Source organism: Taudactylus pleione, unplaced genomic scaffold, assembly GCF_031769625.1.
Source record: "Taudactylus pleione unplaced genomic scaffold, aTauple2 ptg000093l, whole genome shotgun sequence".
Lineage (NCBI taxonomy): Eukaryota > Metazoa > Chordata > Amphibia > Anura > Myobatrachidae > Taudactylus > Taudactylus pleione.
The window spans coordinates 23,827,364-23,849,893 of record NW_028284495.1 but is presented as its reverse complement, the minus strand read 5'-3'; the positions used below and the strand labels follow the sequence as shown (position 1 = coordinate 23,849,893).

General features: G+C 43.8%; 1 protein-coding gene and 1 pseudogene across 1 annotated transcript in view; one reads left to right on the top strand and one right to left on the bottom strand.

The window, feature by feature from the left end:
* RMC1 (regulator of MON1-CCZ1) overlaps window positions 1-22,530 on the top strand; it is a 58,615-nt gene that overhangs the window by 3,618 nt on the left and 32,467 nt on the right. The window contains exons 2-6 of the mRNA XM_088469610.1: window positions 397-473; window positions 1,091-1,175; window positions 3,432-3,488; window positions 15,631-15,717; window positions 20,788-20,928. Coding sequence (XP_088325736.1) covers window positions 397-473; window positions 1,091-1,175; window positions 3,432-3,488; window positions 15,631-15,717; window positions 20,788-20,928 — 447 coding nt within the window. The remainder of the gene's footprint in view (window positions 1-396; window positions 474-1,090; window positions 1,176-3,431; window positions 3,489-15,630; window positions 15,718-20,787; window positions 20,929-22,530) is intronic.
* LOC148526887 (uncharacterized) lies at window positions 7,465-9,243 on the bottom strand (annotated as a pseudogene).

Genomic DNA, 22,530 nt, shown 5'->3' with positions numbered 1-22,530 from the left:
CCCAATTCTAGAATGCCTGTGATTTACTATACATTTGGAATAATACACCATTCCTGTTATATTGGTTGTGCATAATTTTTACTTGCCCTTGTATAAGTAATGGCAACATTAAAGTACAGTCAAATCATTTTAGGACTGTGGAAACTACAAGGAATGCATGTTTCTATCTCTGATATATGCTTTCATTTAAGTGAATAATCCATTTTCATATTATACAAAAATATTCACAGGTTGTACCTGTTTTTTCTGTTTTTTTTTTTTTATGAAAAGCATGTATGCAAAATTAGATTGAAACAAAAAAAAAAATCTTGATTCCTACATTTTTTCTTTTGTCAAAACATTGTAATTTATTTTGTAATATTTAATTGTATAGTCATAATAAATCTTCTCTTAAAGGTATTTGCAGTACGGTCTGGAGGAGCTATTGGTGTTGTGGTTAAGGGTCCTGAAGACAGGATTCCCATCTCTTTCAGGTAATAGGATTCCACTGATAAAACATTATTGCTGTTTTAAAAAAAAATATTTAAATGAAAGATTTAATTTAAAAGTGTAATATCTCAAAACAAAAAAATACGAAATTGTAAGTGCATCATTAATGGGTAACTGGTAGCCCTCGGGCAGTCAGGGACCTGCTGTGCCTTAACCTGCAGCCATCAGCTTTCCTCTTGGTCCATTTCTTCCAGTTCATCCCAGTTCTTATTGTTAGCTTTATACAACACTGAGCATCACGTAGTAAAGGCTAGGGCTGCAGGTGAAGCTCTGGTAGTTGTAAAGCAAAGATTAGACTGAGCAGCCGATTTCCGCATCACGTGACCTCTGATACACAAGGCTTTGGTTGCCATTCTCGGAAGTGCATATATCAAATTAAATGGAGGCTGAGTGAATGCTGAAGATTTATCAAACTCATTCATGTATAAATCAATGTAAATGCAGAGTGTAGCAATCTGGACTTAACTTTAATATAACCTACTGATCTGTGTTTTTTTAAATGACAAAAATAACTCCATCATTAGTTTCATATATAGCTTTATTATATCAATTTGGCTGAATGCATTTTGTCCGTTATTATTGCTTTGTATTCTCTCCTAAGAATGGAAGACAAGGGAGAAGTGAAGTGTATTAAGTTTTCATTGGGAAATAAGATTCTGGCTGTGCAGAGGACCATTAAAACTGTAGTAAGTCATTTGCTAATATTTATATAACCATGTAACTCCTATGTATACATGAAACGTGGACATCCTCCCCATTTTACCCCCTGAGAAGTTAATATACTGACGACAGTACTAGGTTCAGTTTAGACTACAATAGGGAAAGCAGGATCATATTTGCTGTTTGTCCTGGCTTACCTGACTCTTTTTTTTTTTTATTTATATTTTGTATCTGCATTTAGTAGTACACACTAGAATATTGCTTGCTCTTCCAAACTTAAGTTAATATAATTAATTGAATTATAGAGCTTTATTCTGTAAATGGTGAATACTGTAGTGGCATTACCAAGCAACTACTTTTAGATTTAGAAGATCATCCCCACCTGCTGATTGTGAACTTCGGAGTCGGGGACAGTTGCACCCACTCCAACTTTGAGGGCCATAGTTTTGCTGCTATTGCAAAGTTAGTCTGACATACAGTACCAGTCAAAAGTTTGGACACACTTTCTCATTCAATGGTTTTTGTTTATTTAAATTATTTCAACATAGTAGATTAATACTGAAGACATCAAAACTATGAAAGAACACATATGGAATTATGTTGTAAACAAAAAAGTGTTAAACAAATCAAAATATGTTTTATATTTTAGATTCCTCAAAGTAGCCCCCTTTTGCTTGCATGACAGCTTTGCACACTCTTGGCGTTCTATCAATCAGCTTCATGAGGTAGTCTCCTGGAATGGTTTTCCAACAGTCTTGAAGGAGTTCCCAGAGGTGCTGAGCACTTGTTGGCTGCTTTTCCTTCACTCTGCGGTCCAACTCATCCCAAACCAGCTCACTTGGGTTTAGGTCGGGTGATTGTGGAGGTCAGGTCATCTGACGCAGCATTCCATCATTTTCCTTCTTGGTCAAGTAGCCCGTACATAGCCTGGAGGTGTGTTTGGGGTCATTGTCTTGTTGCAGAATTCAATGGTAGCCATGCTGGTTAAGTGTGCCTTGAATTTTGAATAAATCACCAACAGTGTCACCAGCAAAGCACCCCCACACCATCACACCTCCTCCTCCATGCTTCACAGTGGGAACCACACATGCAGAAACCATCCGCTCACCTTCTCTGCGTCTCACAAAGACATAGCGGTTGGAGCCAAAAATCTCAAATTTGGACTCATCAGACCAAAGTACAGATTTCCACTGGTCTAATGTCCATTCCTTGTGTTTCTTGGCCCAAACAATTCTTCTTCTTGTTGTTCATCCTCAGTAGTGGCTTCTTCGCCGCAATATGACCATGAAGGCCTGATTCACGCAGTCTCCTCTGAACAGTTGATGTTGAGATTTGTCTGCTACTTGAACTCTGTGATGACTTTACGTGGTCTCTAATCTGAGGCGTTGTTAAGTAGCGGTGTCTGAGGCTGGTAACTCTAATGAATTTATCCTCTGCAGCAGAGGTAGCTCTTGGTCTTCCTTTCCTGGGGCGGTCCTCATGAGAGCCAGTTTCATCATAGCGTTTTATGTTTTTTGCCACTGCACTTGAGGATACATTAAAAGTCCTTGAAATTTTCCGTATCGTCTGACCTGTATGTCTTAAAGTAATGATGGACTGTCGTTTCTCTTTACTGAGTTGAGTGGTTGGTGCCATAATACAGATTACAACAGTAGTCAAATAGGTGTCCACTGTGTACTAACCCTACCTCTGCACAACACAACTGATGGTCTCAAACACATTAAGAAGGCAAGTAATTCCACAGATTGACTCTTGACAAGGCACACCTGTTAATTCAATACCATTCCAGGAGCATACCTCATGAAGCTGATTGAGAGAATGCCAAGAGTGTGCAAAGCTGTCATCCAAGCAAAAGGGGGCTACTTTGAGGAATCTAAAATATAAAACATATTTTGATTTGTTTACCACTTTTTGTTTACAACATAGTTCCATATGTGTTCTTTCATAGTTTTGATGTCGTCAGTATTAATCTACGATGTTGAAAATAATTAAAATAAACAAAAACCACTGAATGAGGTGTGTCCAAACTTATGACTGGTACTGTATATGCCAACCTTCATGTAAAATTGTATCACAATTGGAGATGGTCATGTGGGGACCCCTGGTCCACTTGACATGGAATGACCCCAAAGCATTATTTTAACCATTATTCACTATGTGATTTAGAAAACCTCTGTTTTCAAATTTAATGTATTGTTTTATATACATTTTGATTTTGGTACCTTTTTCATACATCTCCCTTTTATCCTTTTGTTTTATGAATAATAATTTTCATTTTTCAGGATTTTATCAACTTGATTCAAGACTTTTCTCAGTTGGAATATTCACAGGAATGTAAGGTGTGTTTTGTTTATACATTTTGGAATGAGATTCAAATTGCAACAGAAAAACTGGTGCATAGGAAGAGAGTGCATTGTTTCTTGTGCACCGACATTCTTGGCTTGTTATATGAAGGGAATACACTTTTTGGGGTACAGTTACTAAAGCTTCTAAGGCAGACTAACGCATGTACAGCTGGCACCTCATCCTATGGCCTAGTACAGTGGTTCTTAAACTCGGTCCTCAGGACACCTCACAGGTCACGTTTTCCAGGTCACTCAGCAGTTGCACAGGTGTAGTCATTACTCACTGACACAAAAAGATCCACAGGTAGTTATAGTTATTTAACTATTGATTCTGTGAAGAGACCAGGAAAACATGCACTGTGTGGGGTCCTGAGGACTGAGGGCCTGACTCAGACCCGGTCACAAGCGCTGAGCGCTCGCAACCGGGTCGATGGTGGCCCAGAGCGCATTTGCACGACGGAGCCGGCTTCGTCGTGCGCATGTGTGAGACCCGGATAGCGACGGGCAATCCGTCGCTCCGGGTCTCGCACCAAAGGGGGCGTGCTGTCGATGTAGAGTGACAGCACGCCCCCTTTGGTGGGCGGGCCGGCTGCCCAAACGGAGGTGTTCCCATGAGAACGCCTACCGTTTGGGGCCGGCCCCACTGACATCACAAGTGATGTCAGTGGAGAGATTCCGACTCTGTTAGAGCCGAAATCTCTCTGGGGCTTGCGGCAACGAGACCCTACCACAAGGGTCTCGTCGCAAGCCCGATGGTCGCGATGGTCTTGACCATCACCATGGCCGCTCGCTATAGCTGTGGGTGGTCACCCACAGCTATGCGAGCGGCCAGGAGGCTGTTCTAAAAAAAAGAAAAAAAGACCGGCCCTGATTCAGAGCGAGCGCTCTCTCAGAGCGACCGGTTCTGAATCAGGCCCTGAGTTTGAGAACCTGTGGCCTAGTAGAATGACAATACAACAAATTACATTCATCCAAATTTAAACATGGATCTGGAAAAGTCCCTGGATATTTTCCCATCACACTTAGGCCCCCATTTATCAACTAAGTATAACCCCATTAGCGCTCGCTAAAGGGGTTATGATTTCCTTTCTGCATTTAACAAACAGCGTTAATCTAAGATTACAGCTGTTTGTCACAGCATTGCTCTCACGATGAATCGCAATGGGGACCCGGCGCTTCAGCGAAGCCTTCTGGGCACTGCCGGGTCCCCGTGTCAAGCGCATGTGGACCGTCGCGCATGCGCATTACACAACACCCCCGTCGCTGGCAGAATTATGCTGCCAGCAGCCCAGCAGAGGACCTCGAGGAAGAGGAGGATTACCAATACTTAACCGCCGGACGGTTAAGTATTGGTAAATACAAGTGGATTTTTAGTTTGTATCACCGTGATACTAAACAAAATATTGCACTTGTGTTTACCTTCATTGATAAATGGGGGCCTTTTTTTCATGTAAAAATGAGCTCACTCTTAAGAGTAGATTTACTAAAGCTTCTAAAACAGACAAGTGGTGATGTTGCCCATAGCAACCAATCAGATTCTAGCTATCATTGCTCCATTGCATTTCAGAAAATGATAGATAGAATCTGGTTACTTTGGTCAACACCACCACTTGTCTGTTTTAGAAGCTTTAGTAAATCTACCCCTTGGTTTAAGGGGTTTAGGGCTAAACTACCATACAGTGTAAACAGGTTTCTAATTTGTTTGCCATTTTATAATTGTATAAGTTACTCTTTACATATATAAACTAATAATTTAATTTTGTTCCTTCATATGACTTGATGAGAAATCGCAGACTATATAATTGAAAGATAACACATACCACATTACTAAAGTTCCACAGGTTATTAAATTCTGTAATGCAGGGGTGGCCAACCCTCGACTCTCGAGCCGCATGCGGCTCTTTTGGTATTAAGATGCGGCTCCTTCCACTGGAACTGGGACCGCTGGTCTCTGAAGCGATCAGAGACTAAAGAAGCCTCTGATCGCTTCAGAGGCCAGCATTCCCAGTGATGCATTGCACAGCTGATGTCATGACGTCACCCGCGATGTGAGGAGCCTGCCCTGCGCGCCTGCTGGATCCAGTCAGAGGCAGCATCAGCGCACGACAGAGCGGGAGCCAGAATAATGGTCAGGTAAGTACTGGGCTGGGGCACTGCTTAAGGGGCACTACTTTAGGGGACACAAATACAGGGGGCACTGCATAAGTGCCAAAACTACAAGGGGCACAAATACAGGGGGCACTGCATAAGGGACACAAATAGGTCCTGCTCCTTCATATGGCATGCGCACAAAAATGTGACGTGGCCTTGTAACAGCTAGGGCACGCCCCAAAGGTGCGCGTTTCCTGACGGCTCTTTAGCTTAGCTACAGGTATTATTTGGCTTTTTGCCTCTGACTGGTTGGCCACCCCTGCTCTAATGAATCCATTAAATAAGTAAAAGTCCTTGTTTGCAAATGTACCTCACCGTGCAAAATGATAGTATATAATAGTCATATACACTATGTAAGGCAATGCAGACCCCTTGTGGCACTATCTAAATAAAGTATAATTATAATTTGGAGATGCAGTGGTGACACAAAGTGCTTAATATTTGGCTTGTGTTGCTACCTGTGTGTGGTAGGGTGGTATGTGTTGCTATTTTTGGGTGAGAAAGGAGCAGGTGTCACTACCTGGGGGAAGGTGTCGGTATCTGGGGTTGGGAAGGTGTGGATATTTATTGTTTCCAGGAGGAAAGGGGGGGTGTAAGAGAGTCTGTTGCAACTTAGGGAGAGGTGTGTGGTAGATGGGGAATAAGTGGCTGCCCGGAAAGTAGCAGATTAGATGGGGGAAAAACAGGATTAGGTACTCACCGTTAAATGTGTTTCTCTGATTCCACAGGGGATACTGAAGTCAAGACTGTGGGGTATAGATGGGTGCAGAATGGAGCCGGCACTTTAAGAATTTAGAACTGTGACTGGCTCCTCCCCCTCTATGCCTCTCACCTCTTCATTTAGAGAGAAGAGCCGAGAGGAGATGGAGAGGAAGAACCTCTAGAGAAGGAGGAAAAAATTAGAACAAGCAGAAGAAAATTAAGAACAGTAACAAACTGCAAGAACAAAGCAGTCACACTACAACAAAAAAAACAACAGCAGCGCAGGGAGGGCGTCCAGTGTCCCCTGTAGAATCAGAGAAACAGATTTAACGTTGAGTACCAAAATACTGTTTTCTCCTTCATCCACACACTGGAGTTAAGACTGTGGGGACGTCCCAAAGCCACCCAGACAGGAGGCAGAGCGCTGCGACACCTGCAAAACTGAATGGCCAAACTGAGCATCAAAAGCCGCAAAAGTGTTGAACCGGTAGAACCGAACAAACGTATGAGTCCCCGACCAAGTGGCCGCTCGTTAGAGCTGAGAGACAGAAACTCCTCGGGCAGCCGCCCAAGATGGCCCAACAGAACGCGTATAATGCGCTGAAATGGAAGCTTGAGGAGACCGAGATGCTGCTAAATAAGCCTGATGAATAGTCAGGCATATCCAGTGTGCCAGATCCTGTTTAGAAGCAAGCCACCCTTGTTTTGCCGCTTCGTACAGAACAAACAAAGAATCGGACTTGCGCAATGTAGCCGTCCAGTCTACATAGATACGCAAGGCCCGCACCACATCCAAGGAATGCGAGGACGGAAGGTCCTCTTTCAAAACCGGGACCACAATAGGTTGGTTCACATGAAAAGAAGAAACCACCTTAGGCAAGAAGGCAGGGCGAGTACGCAGGACTGCTCGATCTGCATGAAAAATCAGATGGGGAGAGCGGCATGACAGCGATCAAAGATGCCAAGGCCAGCAACAGAACCATCTTCCAAGAAAGATATTTTTTTAATCAACAGTCTCCAAAATTTCAAATACGGAAGGCTGAAGGAAAGCAAGAACTAAGTTAAGATACCAAGGGGCCGTTGGAGGAACAAAGGGTGGTTGAATGCGAAGGACTCCCTATAAAAAGGTCTGAACCTCGGGAAACAATGTAAATTTCTGTTGGAAGAAAACAGAGAGAGCCGAAACCTGAACCTTCAATGATCCCAATCGAAGGCCCACGTCCAGACCAGACTGAAGGAACCCAAGAAGACGGCCCAAATGAAAAGACGAGGTATGACACCCCTGTCTTTTGTACCATGCTACATAGGCCTTCCAAGTCCGGTAATAATGGGCTGAGGTTACAGGTTTCCTAGCCTGGATCATGGTTGGAATACCCTTCCACTTCAAGATCACGGTTTCAACAGCTACGTCCTCAAACATAGTCTGTGTAAAGTGGGGTAGAGAAAGGGACCATGTTGAAGGAGGTCTGGATGAAGAGGCAGCGGCCAAGAATCCGCTGCGAGAAGCATTTTTAGGTTTGGAGAACCAGGCCCTGGAAGGCCAGTTCGGAGCTACCAGAATGGCCCTGACCTTCTCCCGCTTGATGCGCTTGAGCACTTGGGGTAGAAGGTGGAAACGGATAAACTGGAACGGCCACGAAGCTGTCAGTGCGTCCACCGCTAATGCCTCTAGGAGTGGGAGCAATAAAGAAGGGAGCTAATGGTTTTGTATGGACGCCATGAGATCGATATGGGGCCTGCCCCATCACTGAATCAGTTCCTGGAAAACCTGGGGACGAAGAGCCCATTCCCCTGGATGAAGATCCTGGCGACTTAGGTAATCCTCTTCCCAGTTTTAGACACCTGGAATGAAGACAGCTGACAGCACCACAGCGTGCCTTTCTACCCAACGGAGAATGCGGGATACTTACCTCATGGCTCCCCGGCTTCGAGTTCCTCCTTGTCGATTTATATAAGCCACCGAGGTTGCGTTGTCTGACTGGACTCGAATGGCCAGCCCCCGCAGAAGAGGAAAGGAGTCTTGAAGGGCGTTGTAAACTGCCCTGAGTTCCAGAACATTTATCGAAAGAAGGGCCTCCTGACCTGACCAACGTCCCTGGTAATGATGATCCAGAACCACTGCTCCCCAGCCTCTGAGACTGGCGTCCATCGTCAGAATAACCCAGTCCCACAGACCGAAGCGCTTTGCATCCAAGAGATGATTGGACTGTAGCCAAGAAGGGAAATCCTCGTTTCTGGAGACAGGCGCACTAAGCGGTGCATGTGGACATGAGATCCCGACCATTGGGACAATAGATCCAGTTGCAAGGTCCGAGAGTGAAAACGACCAAACTCTAAGGCCTCGAGAGCCGCTAGCATCTTGCCATTGCCAAGAAGTCTGATACAAAGATGTATGGGGACTCTCCAAGGTTGAAGGACGAGTCTATTCCTTGATTACCGCAGCTTTGTCTTCCCAGAAGAAATATCTTCTGAAGAGTGGTGTCCTGAATCATCCCCAGGAATAAGAGACGCTGTGTAGGGACCAACTGTGACTTTGGAAAGTTGATAATCCAGACATGCTGAAGCAGAAGGTGATAAGTGGTAGTTAGATCCAGAAGAAGCCGTTCTGGTGACGGAGCCTTGAGCACAAGATCGTACAGATACGGGATTATAGTGACCCTTCCTGAAGAGGAAGAAGAGCCACCATGGTGGCCATAACCTTCGTAAATACCCTGGGGGCAGAGGATAGTACGAATGGAAGAGCCCAAAACTGATAGTGTGCATCCTGAATGGCAAATCTGAGAAACGCTTGATGTTTTTCCCAGATGGGAATGTGTAAGTAAGCATCTTTGACATCCAAAGACACCATGTATTCCCTTGGTTCCAGGCTTGCTATCACCGAGCGCAGAGATTCCATCTTGAATCTGAAGAACGTCAAATGAGGATTTAATGACTTCAGATTCAGAATAGGTTGAACCGAGCCGCCCGACTTCGGGACAGCGAAAAGATTTGAATAGAAGTTGTGATTACTTTGGTGTCTTGGAAACAGAACCACCACCTCTGAATCTAGGAGCTTTGTGTTGGCCCGTTGTAACACCCTTCTCTTCATTTCCGAGGTCTGAAGTCCGGTCATGAAGAAACGAGGAGGATGGATCGAGAAATCTATATGGTAACCTTGTGAAACTAGATTTTGGACCCAGGCGTCAGAACAAGTTTGAAACCACATTTCCTTGAACAGAGAAAGACGACCTCCCACCATGGGAACCCCCAGGTGGGCTGGTAGCCCGTCATGCCACTGTCTTGTTGGCAGGTTTAGTGTCCTGATGGCACTAAAACCTCTTGTTCCTCGTGAAGCCGCAGAGGAGCCTCTTGCACAGCCTCAGAACTTTGTGGGAACCCAAAAGGAGTGAAAGGAAGTCCCAGAATGAGACCTACTTGGTAGCAGGGTCGACAAGGAAGAGGACAGTAGGAAAGTGGATTTGCCTCCTGTGAAAGGTAAAGCCTCCACCGCCCTCTTAGATTCGGCATCAGCTTGCCAGGAGCGAAGCCAGAGAGTTCAGCGAGCTGCTATTGCTGAAGCTGAAATCCGGAAAACAAGTAAGCCTACATCCCTGGAAGCCTCGCCAAGATAGATGGCTGATTCTAAACTATGCTCCGCTAAAGTAAGGAGTTCTGATCTAGACGTTCCTGAACGCAAACCTCTTGCTAACTCTTCAGCCCATCGTTCAATAGCCTTATTGACCCAAGATCCTACAAAGGCCGGACGAAGGAGGACCCCCGTTACGGTATATATGGATTTTAAAGTTTCAACTTGTGGTCAGCAGGCTCTTTCAATGAAATGACTCCCGGAACTGGAAAGGTAGTTTTCTTGGAGAGAAGGGATACCGATGAGTCCACCGGAGGAGGAGATTCCCATCGAGTAATATTGTCTGTAGGAAAAGGATAGGATGAAAGAAAATGCTTAGAAATCTGGAACTTCTTGTCTGGATGGTTCCACGCCACCGCCATCTGATCATCAAGTTTCTTTGAAATAGGAAATGTGATAGGTGATCTTTGTTGCTTAGCGAAAAGGGATGTCTGAGCCGGAGACTCCTCATCCGAGACTTTAAGTACCAGGCGTACTGCTAAAATGAGGGTGTCTAGCCCTTGAGGACCCTCCAACTCCTGAGGGGGGGTCCACCTGAAGAATCTCCTCCTCTGAATCCTGAAGATCTCCCTCATATACGAAAGACACTCGGTTGTCCTCCGAGTCATCCAACTGCAGAATCGCTGGTACAGCTTTCTTTCTGGCCGGAGGGAGTGTAGGTGCCACCTGGACCTGAGAACCAGTATGTACCCTCTGAACTAAACTTTCCATAGAACGTGCTAAGGCCTGAGCCCAGGCCAGCTCAGCTATTTTTCTAGAAGCCTCCCTTTCTTTGCGGGACTCTGCTAGTTCCGCAGAGAGATCCGACATGACCCCAGCGAGGGTGGCCCAAGGAGGGGAGGAATCCTGGACCTAAAGAGAGTGCCCTAGGGACTGGCTCCCTAGAAGGCACTTTTCTGAAAACTGAAGAGGTGAGGGGCATAGAGGGGGAGGAGCCAGTCACACTTCTAAATTCTTAAAGTGCCGGCTCCACTCTGCACCCGTCTATACCCCACAGTCTTGACTCCAGTGTCCCCTGTGGATGAAGGAGAAATGTTGCACCTGGCAGGGGGTGTAGAGGAAGAATGTGTTACTACCTGGAAGGGGATGAGAGGTGGAGTGTGTCACTACTTGGTGAGATGAGGAATTGTTGTTGGCAGGAGGGGGAATGAGTTGCAACAGGGGGTGTGTGGTGAAAATGGGAATAAGTGTTACTAATAGAGGTGAATTGGGGGAGAACAGTGAGAGTGTGTGGGAGTGTTTCATACAATTCTTACATATTAAGGAGAATTGCCATACTGCCAATTTGCCAGAAAGTGGAAAATGTTACATTTCAAGTTCCTCTTCTGGCTGTACTGATGGCTTTTTGCAAACTGTTGCAAATCGTTCCAGATAAGGCAACATCTCTTCAGTCAGCCTGTGTTTCCGAAGGGCTTTTAGGGCCTTGTTTATTTTACATGACCAGTAGGCTTAAAGAGTGCACAACATTTAGGGGTAGGGGGTCCCAATACTCTATCCCTTCACCCCCTCCCCCTAATCTCCATTTCTTTAAGTGCTAGCAGTCCATGATTACATGATTAACTGGCATCCGAAGGATGAGAGAGGAGCACCCACACCGTTGTGCACTCAGTAATCACACTTGTCATGTAAAATAAAGCAGTCTGGAAGAGCCCTTCTGAAACACAGGCTGTCTGAAGGTGTGTTGCCTAATCTGGATCTATTTGCATGTGTTTGCTTATCCTGGAAGTACCAGAGAGATTTTAGCATCACAGCTTGTAAAGGAAGCATTGAGAGGATAAAAACCACACACAGATATGTTTTGGACTGGTGGCTCATTTAACACCATATCCACTTCACTTTCCCTGTCCCTAATGATTCTTTACAGAGAAAACCAGTTATGACCTTTAGATGTAGATGACAGTAAAGCGACATTTAACAACATGTAACATTTTGGCAATACACTGTATAACTAAAGATAATGACCTTCACATAGTAATAAATCATCTATGGTACCTGGTCATGTTAATCCCTATCCCTGTGTAGAAAAATGTATACAAACCGTCAATTTAAAATGTGTAGGTCTTCTCTTGTATTAGTAATAAATAATATTACCAAAGGCTTACTGCAATTTAGGACCTGGTACAGCTGGGCACTATAAACATTCTTTAGGACATTAGGTCATTTAGATGTGGAAACAGAGTAAACATTTAGAGCCATATTCAATTAGAGGCAAAGTTTTCGCCTGTCCGACTTTTCGCTTAATTCGCCTGTATCAGAGGCGAATTTGTTCTGTGCTCGTCCCCGCTTTTCGCCTAATTCAATTGCAAAACAGGCGAAAACGGAAATAGGCGAATGCGGAACAGGCGAAAAGTACTGAAAGAATTGGGGAAATCAGTCTGTACCCCAGAAAAAGATGCACTAACATAGGCAATCAATATAGATGTGTACTAATAGCCCTAATAAGACTATTTTGCGAACTTGGGTTGTGTAAATTGCTTGTTATTAGTGTCTAAGTAAAAGTGATGAAGAATCGCATAAAGCTGTAGTTTTTGGTGAAAATAAGTAGTCCTTTCAAATTTGTGGTGCTTGAAAATGGGTGCTAGCATATTTTTATGTCTCTAAAGTGAACTTTTAAAAAACGTGAAAAATCTACCTGCTGCATTCACCTGCAATCCCAAAAACACCTGACCCATACTTGGGGACCCCCAAGAAGTCTATTTCGATACTTTTAATGTTTATCCCCCCCCCTTTTTAAATTTTCACCCCAAAAATGACATGTCTTTTTTGGGGTGTTCTTAGGTTTTTTTTTTTTGCAGATTTGTCCTTTGGGGGGCTGTCCCAAGGGGTCTGAGTTGTTTCCCCATGTTTGCACCCCAAAATAAAGATTTTGCATTTCTTTTCACCAGCTATTGATTGAGAATTTTTTTTGGAGAATTGTTTCCGCTTAGGCGAAATTGTCCTGGACTTGAATTTGGCAAATTTGTTTTTAGCCAAATTTTTCACAAAAAAACGGGCGAATATGGCTTTTCGCCTCTAATTGAATTCCCCTCTGTGTGAGACAATATTTTCTTTAGTATAAATGTGTGTTTGCTTTATTAAAATAAAATGTATATACAGTGATAAATTCAATAATCCCAACAGGAGAAGTCTGTTTCTACATAGGTGTGGGGGTAATGTGTTAAGGTGCATAAACACACAACGATTTTTTGAATGATTATCGATAACTATATCGTTAATCGTTCACTTTCTGAGTTAAAATGATGAACAATTATTGTTCATGCGCATTCACGTTTGTAGTTCAGTCAGACTGGCCAACTGAACGGTTTTCATTAAGGGAATATGCAAAAATTGTAGTTCAAAAAAATCGTTCATTTACACTTTAAAAAAATCTGACAGATAATCTGACAGAAAATCGTTCATAAAATCGTTGGTAACAAAATCGTTCTGTGTGTATGCAGCTTTAGTGTAGAGGTGTGTGTATGGTGGGAATATGGTACTACAGAAGTAAGTAAGGGCTGCATACACACACCATTTTGTTACCAACGATTTTATGAACGATTTTCTGTCAGATTATCTGTCAGATTTTTTAAGGTGTAATGAACGATTTTTTTGAACTACAAACAATTTTTCCATATTCCCTTAATGAAAATCGTTCAGTTGGTCAGTCTGACTGAACTACAAACCGCAAACTACAAATGTGAACGCGCATGAACGATAATCGTTCATCGTTTTAACTCAAAGTGAACGATTTTTTCAATGATAGAACGATAAACAATATCGTTATTGATAGTCGTTCAAAAAATCGTTGTGTGTGTATGCACCCAATGGTGCATACACACGTAAAGATTTTCTGTCCAACCATCCAACTAGTTGATTGGTTGGAATGAAAATCTGGTAAGGTATGAAAGCAAATGACAATCAGCAATTTGCTCCCAAATGCCGGAAAATGGACAAAAACTGTTGTTTAAACAAATTGTTTAGATCAAATATTTAACAAATTTGTCTGACGAACATTTTCATCTGTTTTTTTGGCATTTAGGAGCAAATTGCTGATCATCAGTTACTCCCATACCTTACCAGATTTTCATTCCAACCAATCAACTAGTTGTCTGGTTGGACAGAAATTTTTTACGTGTGTAACCCAGCCTTAATGTTTTACAGAGGAGGCACAGGGCTTGTTACCTATGTGAGTGACAACACTATTCGCAATTAGCAATGTTGAGGTTGAGTCTCCCATATTCGAAATGCTCGGGACCAGGAGCATTTCGGATTTTGGATTATTACGGTTTTCGGAATACCTGAGGGGGAGCACAGCGGGAGGCCTGGTGTGTGCTGCGGGTGGGTCCGGAAGGTGTCGGGCGGGTGCTGTGGATGTTGCGGTGGTCCGGCGGGTGGATCAGGTGTCGTGAGGGGTCCGGCGAGTGAGGCGGAAGGGTCCGGCGGGTAAGGTGAAAGGGTGCGGCGGGAGTCACGAGGGGACCATCGGGTGACGCAGAAGGGTCTGGCGGCTGCAACTGGGGGTGCTGCGGGGGGTGGCCTGGCATGTGGACCACGCCCACGCCGCTATTCATTGGCCACTATACTAGTGACGTCAGGACACGTCGTGACGTCACAGATGCCCTGAAATATTCCGGTTTTTGGATTTTCGGATATGGGAGACTCAACCTGTATAGGAATGCTGCAAGGGTTGTTCTTTTCTGTTTAGTTGTACATATGTAAATAAGTTACTTTTTAATTCAGTCCCTTCATATGGCTGCTAAATTACATGATCAAAATTATGTGGACACCTGATCATCAAAATAGACTGTGCTTGTTTAACAACTCATTTCAAAACTATTGTCGTTAATATGGCGTTTGCGGCCCTAGCAGCCTCCACTCTTTGTGAAGACTTTCCACTAGATTTTGGGAGGTGGCTTTTGGAAATGTGTTTCATGGGGTTTGGGTTAAGGCTCTGTGCAGGCTGGTCCGGTTCTTCCACACTTTTTTCTTTTATGTACGTCACTATGTGTACATGGGGTATTGTCATGCTGAAACTGGAAAGGGCCTTCAAACTTGCCACACAATTCACAGGAATGTTGTTGAATGTTTAGATTTCCTTTCATTATAAAATTCCACTGCTCCAGTGTCCAGTGTCAGTGAGATTTACAAAACTCTGGCTGATGTTTGCCTATGCGCATTGCGATCTGAGGCTTGTGTGCAGCTGCACCACTGTGGTAACCCAATCCATGCAGCTCCCAAAGAACAGTTCTTGTGCAGGCGTTGCTTCCAGAGGTGGCTGTTCCTAGAAATCTTCACAATAAGAGAACTTACAGTTGACTGAGGCAGCTCTAGCAGTGCTGAATTGTGACAAGCTGACTTCTTGTTGGGTAGTTGGCATTCTATGACCGTGCCACATTGAAAGTTGTGTAGCTTCTCAGTACAATCCATTCTACTGCTAATGTTTGGCTATGGCGATTGCATGATTTTATGCGCCTGTTAGCTATTGGTGTGGCTGACACAGGACTAATTAGAAGGTCTGTCCACATAGTTTTGGCTATGTTGTGTATCTTTCTAGATAATAAAAAAAAAAAAGAAAAGGTGGTACCCCCTGCTGTACTATAATGTTTTTATTGTTTACACCTTGATGTGTTCAGTGCAGTAGTGTTATTAATTGAGAACCTTTTTATTTTCTTTCCCAAGATGAAAAATGCTAAAATTTTGGGATTTTGCTGGACAAGTGCTACAGAGATTGTCTTCATAACTGACCAAGGAATTGAGTTTTATCAGGTATAGTACCTATGAAACACCATTACTCCGTATTAAGCAGTGACATTTTGGAATGTTTTATTACATGGTAACATATTATTTAAAAAAATCCATGTATAAAGGTGCATACACACACAACGATTTTTTGAACGATTATCATTTAACGATAATCGTTTGAAAATATCGTTCACTTTCTGATTCAAACGATGAACGATTATTGTTCATGCGCGTTCACGTTTGTAGTTTGTAGTTCAGTCAGACTTGTCAACTCAATGATTTTCATTAAGTTAGTATGCAAAAATCGTTTGTAGTTCATAAAAATCATAAATAAACATAGTTAATGAACAACTTTAGTAAACGATTTTAGTTCATTTTTTCAAGGTAGAAAATCGTTTACTAAAATCGTTCATTAACTCAATCGTTGTGTGTGTATGCAGCTTTAAGGTGCATACACACACAACGATGTTAGTAATGAATGATTTTCATTCAGTTTTTCCCTTGAAAAAGTGAACGAAAATCGTTTTACAAAGTGGTTGGTTTTACTTAATAAACGATTTTCTGTGTGTTGAAGGAAAAATGTTGCAACTTCTATTGAAAATCGTTCAGTTGGCCAGTCTGACTGAACTACAAACTGCAATCGACAAATGTGAACGCGCATGAACGATTATCGTTTTACACGGAACGATTTTTTGAACAATAACGACGTCGTTATAGTTAAATCGTTTAAAAAATCGTTGTGTGTGTACGCACTTTTAGTGTCTAACTCGAATGCCACAAAAGGATTTATAAAAATACTGCCATATATACTGTACTGGCCTGCTGGTTATTCAAGTCTAAAGTCTATAATCCTGAATGGTTAGGTGTTTTGGATTATAATCTCTTGCCCAATAAATTTGATGTAAAGGTGGACAGTCCTTTGTTAGTGCACTGTCATCTTGACTGTATTGATTAATTTCATGATGGCGTAAAACCCCAGCAAGGTCTATCTAAGAGCCGTCAATTTCAGACTCTCATCAGGACCTCCCTAGTCTCATCGTACATAAGCAAAAGGAGACTCAATCATCATGGCCTTCCTAATAGCAGTCTCTATATTGGATAGATTTATCTTATTCAGTCACAGTATGTTTATTACATCATAAGAGTGGGTGTTAATTCTTCATTATTCATACATCATTTTTTTTTTTTTTTTTTACAAACCTCATGTAACAGGCCTGAGTATAATAGGCTTAATGTACCTAAATATTTTGCTTTTAAGGCAATGTAACCGCAGTTCTCTTTCTGTGCTTAACGCTTTTACACCGTCTGCTTTACCAGGAATAAATTTCTATTTTTTAAATTTACTGAAGCAAATTGCATAATCATTTTGTTTCAGGATGGATCGGGCTCTCCTTTGGTATCATAGCTATGTAAATATCTATTTACTTTAAGGGCCATGAAAAGCAAGAAACAATATTTCTTCTTCCTCCATAGGGGACACAGGCTTTACAATGGGTATAGGTTGGTGGGTTGGAGTCCGGGCACCACACAGTTAAACTTGTTGAGCACAGCCCAGACTCCCCCTCCCCCTATACCCGCCCCCCAGCCACAAGCACCTCAGTTTTAGTGTTGGTGCCTACAGATGAGGCACACTGTGGAAGCTGTGCTAACAGCTTCATAGGTTTTAATTTTTAAACTTTTTCTTTTTCTGTTGAGTAAGCAGCACTAGGCATCCTCCTATAAGACTCCTGTGCTGCTGCTCCATAACCCCAGCGCCGGCGGCCGTGGTGTTGGCGAGTGGGTCAGTGTCCTCGGCCGCTGCTCCGGACACAGCAGGGAGCAGCAGCCAGTGCAACAGGCATTAGGTAAGACTTGCAGGGAGCCGCGTGATCGTGGCAGGGGAGGGGACCAGGTCTTCTCCACATCCCCACTAGACCACCAGGGCACTTTTAAGCAGCGGTAGCTGGCGGCCATTGCCCTAGGGTGCGTGCCAGAAGCGGGAGGTAGGCTCTCCCCATTGACTGCTCCCCCACCCCTGGGCACTTTCCCTTCATTAGGGGCATTCCTCCCAAGGTCACCCCTCTTTCTCTCTCCCCTCCTCAAAGACGCTGGGCAGCCATTTGAGTGCCTGCTGGTGCAGCTTGTCTGTGGCGAGTGCTGGCTCCAAACTCCCCGTGTTCGTCGCCCTCAGTGGTCAGGTTATACACTTAGTTCCTTTCCACCCTCTTGGGGTGGTTTGTCGAGCATTTATTGCCTTTAATATTTCCTTTATTATTGCATTGAATGTGACCGTGTGTTTAACTATTTAATGTACTTTGCTATAGTCTCTGCATAGCCCCACTTATATTTCTATTTGTGGTGCATTTACATTCATTTCTCTACCGTGTGTGGGGTCCTCCTTTATTGCTGTACTATGTCTTCCAGGGGTAAAGTTGCCAAGGAGGTGAGTGCTTCGGTACTGGGTAAATGCAGAGCTTGTGCTGCTGTGTTCTCTTCACAGGTTCCGGACCACAATTGTCTTTGTGCTCGCTGTTTTACAACCCCACAGCAGGCGGGTCCTTCAGCTTCACCTGATAGCCAAGAACCTGCTTGGATTGCCTCGCTATCCCAGGTAATGTTAAAGGTAGCTGATAGGCTTTCAGCCCCTGGGCTGACTCCCTCGGCCGTTGTCCCTACAGGGATTTTCCGGACATTGACATGATGGCATCCCGACACAATCGCCAAGTTCCGAGGTACTGCTCTCGCACCAGTGATCCGGAGGCCTTTCTGGTGGACGCTTTGGCGGTTCAGTGGACCTTCCCGATCCTGTACATCTTCCCTCCCATCTCTCTGGTTCCACGGGCAAGTTGATCCTAGTGGCTCCCAATTGCCAGTGAATGGCGTGGTACACAGACCTTCAGGGCCTCAGCCTTCCAGAGGAGCGTCCGCTGTCTGGAAGGCTGCTGATAGGTATACAGGCTTGGGCAACTGGATCGCTAGCTCTAAAGGACAGTAATAAGCAGTCAGAATAGCCATCAGGCTGTCTGAACACTTCTGTGGGTGCCTGTCTGCTTCTCTTCTGGGATGTGGTTTAATTCCATGACAGACACCTGGGTGAGATGCATTATAAGTTGGGGATACAACGCAGATTTCCTGAAGTCTGCCCACTTGAGGAAAGCTAATCATGTGGAAGAAGGGACTGAATGGCTACTATAGTCCTGGAACAGCAGAAAGATTTCAGTTTTTGCATTATTTCTTGTCCAGAAACCACACTGTTCATGCTGTTTATGGACATCAAGTACATGTCTCTGCACTTTCCAGACTGGGAGTGACGCTTCAGATTTACTGTTCTGTCTTGTCATTTACAGTTTTTTGCCCTGCCCTTTGGCTTGGCCACTGCACTGATGTTGTTTCCTAAGACCATGGCTGTAATGAGTGTCCGTCACAGAACTAGGGTGGTGACTGTCCTTCCTTATTTGGAGGATCTGCTAATCAAGGCAAACTATCAGATCTTGCTGCAGATTCATGTTCGTTAGACAGCCAGGACCTTGGAATCTTACAGTTGCTTTTTCATCAGATGACTGTCCTGAGACTTCTGTTCGTCACCCATCAGCAGAGGGTGTTCTTATTGGAGGACAAGAACCTCTCACTAAAAGTTCCTGTTAGCTTTTCAGCAAGTGTACGTTTACCTGTGCATGAAGATCTCCGGAAAGATTGTGTCCATAGTTTCATTCAAGAGCATTCGGATTTAGTAGTGGAACAAATCTCACCAGTACTTGTCTAGTCTTATCTTCAGGCCATGCCCAGTGGTGCATCTATTATTCTGCTTTAGGCTGAGAAAGTGGCCACCAGGGACACTATTGCTCTTCAGTCCCAGTTACAGGGACTTTGGATTTCAGTGGAAGGTTCCTGATTAACGTCCTGGAGCCAAGAGCAGGTTTCAACGCTCCGCTCTGCAGATGCCGGTGCTTGTGAGGAAAGGCTTTCAAGATCCAGTTTGATAATTCCAGTGACACATGGGGAGGGTGGAGCACTAAACAGTGGGGGTCCATTGACACTGAGGGTAAGAGTGGCGGCTCTAACACTGGTTCTGGTGGGGGTAGGAAGTGATTTTATAGTGGGGGCCTATAGACACGGGGCTGAAAAATACCCACTAGATGGGGCCGCAACCAGGAAGGGGGGGCAAATGCGCCGAGATGTTGCAGACAAAAAGCGCGACATCCGCGATGAGTTGGAAACATGCCGTGGTGGGGGTAGGCCAAAGCCGGATTACCCCCGGGTCCCACTCTCAGAAGCCAGAACTCCCCAACCCATCTTTAGCTGATGTCTGTGCAGGTGATTGTGACCTGTCTCTGTGCCTGCGCCGCTGGACTAATCAGCAGTGTGCAGGCATAGAGGGACCAGGATCATAGGGCACAATAAAGGTTTTTTTTTTTACCCCTATCTGCGCTGAGCGCGACACATTACGCGCGCTGAAGAACAATTTGTGAGGAGCCTGTGGCCACCGCTGCCTTATGCAAAAGCAAGGAGAAGATCCAGGTAAGTGGTGGTGGGTGGAAGGGTAACACAAACACAGGCTGCTGCTGCAGAGATATAGGGGGGAAGAGACACGGGCTGCTGCAGTGATACCGGAAGGGGGTGGGCGGACAGACTGCTGTAGAGACACTAGGGGAAGTTTATGAAAGGACAGTCTATAATTAAGGCGAGGGGGGAAAGGGCCCCAAATTACTGCCTTGCATCGGGTGACACAGTTTCTAGTTTTGGCCCTGCCCAAGGTATGTATTTTTAAAATAAAATCTTTAAATATATTTTTAAAAATACATTACAAACTTTTTTAAATAAAAAAATTACAATTTCTGACCTTTTTTGTCAGTGAAGTAGTTAAAGCTTCATATAACTATGTGGCTGCCTAGTCTGCTCTGTCTAATCTGCATACACTTCCAGTGTAATAGGCGATTTGAAGCAAAATGTTTCAAAAGCAACTTCCTAGCATGAGCTACTGATTGTTTACAATGTACTAACTGATCAGAAAAGGTCATTTTCGGCTGCTGTCTCCACTTTGTTGTCTGAATAAAAGGAAACTTTCCTATAGAATGATATGGTGAGACCTATAATGCTGTTGCCCCTTTGTTTCAGGTCCTGGCTGAAAAGAGATCTTTGAAGCTCCTGAAGAGCCAGAGTATCAATGTGAACTGGTACATGTACTGCCCAGAGAGCTGTGTTATACTGCTGTCTACTGCCAACCTCTGTAATGTGCTGCAGCCTTTTCATTTCAAGGTGAGGCAGGATCCCGCTACCCTCCCCTTTATATCTTACAGTACACAAAATATAGCTAATATGCTATACATGACTTATTCTGATGTGAGCCAGCTGCTTAGTTATCCTGTTTCTCTTTCAGATTGCCAGCATTACTTACAGCCAATTAGAACTGGCCCTATTATCAATGTATGAATTTACCTTTGTAGACAATCAGAGCTTTTTCTATATTTGCAGAGCAGTACTGTCTTTAAACAAGACCTCATATTAGTAGCACCCAGATGAGAATGAAGAAGTCGTAGAAAGTGTCCATATTTATCATGTACTCCTTTATCACTTTTATCTCTTGATAGATGTGGAGCTTTAACATACATTTTAATTTGCTTCTTTAAAGTACTGCTACATATGAATATGTACTTGTGTGCAGAGGTACGTGTACTGTAACAAATATGTATACTGTGTTTTGGAAATGCATCCGACCAGTAGATATTTGACATCTGGAAAATATTTTGTTTGTTTCTCCTCCACTAAAGTTGCGGTATGTCTTGCCCCATGCTGCCTCTCTCCCTGACACCCCCATGACCCATGGCCAAAAGTTATGAGAATGACACAAGTATTGGTTTTCACAAGGTTTGCTGCTTCAGTGTTTTTAGACCTTTTCGTCAGATGTTACTATGGTATACTGAAGTAAAATTACAAGCATTTCATAAGTTTATGCAAAAAGTCAAGTGACCCTTCTTTTTCAAGACCTCTGCAATTCACCCTGGCATCCTGTCAATCAACTTCTGGGCCACATACTGACTGATGGCCGCCCATTCTTGCCTAATCAATGCTTGGAGTTTGTCAGAATTTTGGGGTTTTTGTTTGTCTACCCGCCTCTTGAGGATTGACCACAAGTTCTCAATGGGATTAAGGTCTGGGAAGTTTCCTGGCCATGGACCAAAAATGTTGATGTTTTGTTCCCCGAGCCACTTCAGTATCGCTTTAGCCTTATGGCAAGGTGCTCCATCATGTTGGTAAAGGCATTCTTTGTCACTGAACTTTTCTTGGATGGTTGGGAGAAGTTGCTCTTGGAGGATGTTTTGGTACCATTCTTTATTCATGTCTGTGTTCTTAAGCAAAATTGTGAGTGAGCCCACTCCCTTGGCTGAGAAAAACACCCATACATGAATGGTCTCAGGATGCTTTACTGATGGCATGACACAGGACTGATGGTAGCACTCCCCTTTCCTTCACTGGATAAGCGTTTTTCCAGATGCCCCAAACAATCAGAGAAAATAACTTTAACCCAGTCCTCAGGAGTCCAATCCCTGTACCTTTTGCAGAATATCAGTCTGTCCTTGATGTTTTTCCTGGAGCGAAGTGGCTTCTTTGCTGCCCTTCTTGATACCAGACCATCCTCCAAAAGTCTAAGTCCAACAGTAAAGCTTCCTTAGACGCCCCCCGTTTTTAGCTGCAAAAGTAGCCCCATAGAAGGGAAATTTATAGGATTGTCCAGGACAGCTTGTAAGAGTACCTCATTTATAGTAAAAAAAAATTGCTGTTTTTTGTTTACTTAAAAAGACAAACCATTTTTCCATTCCTTATTCTTTCCCCATTGAAATGCATGGCCCATTGAAATCA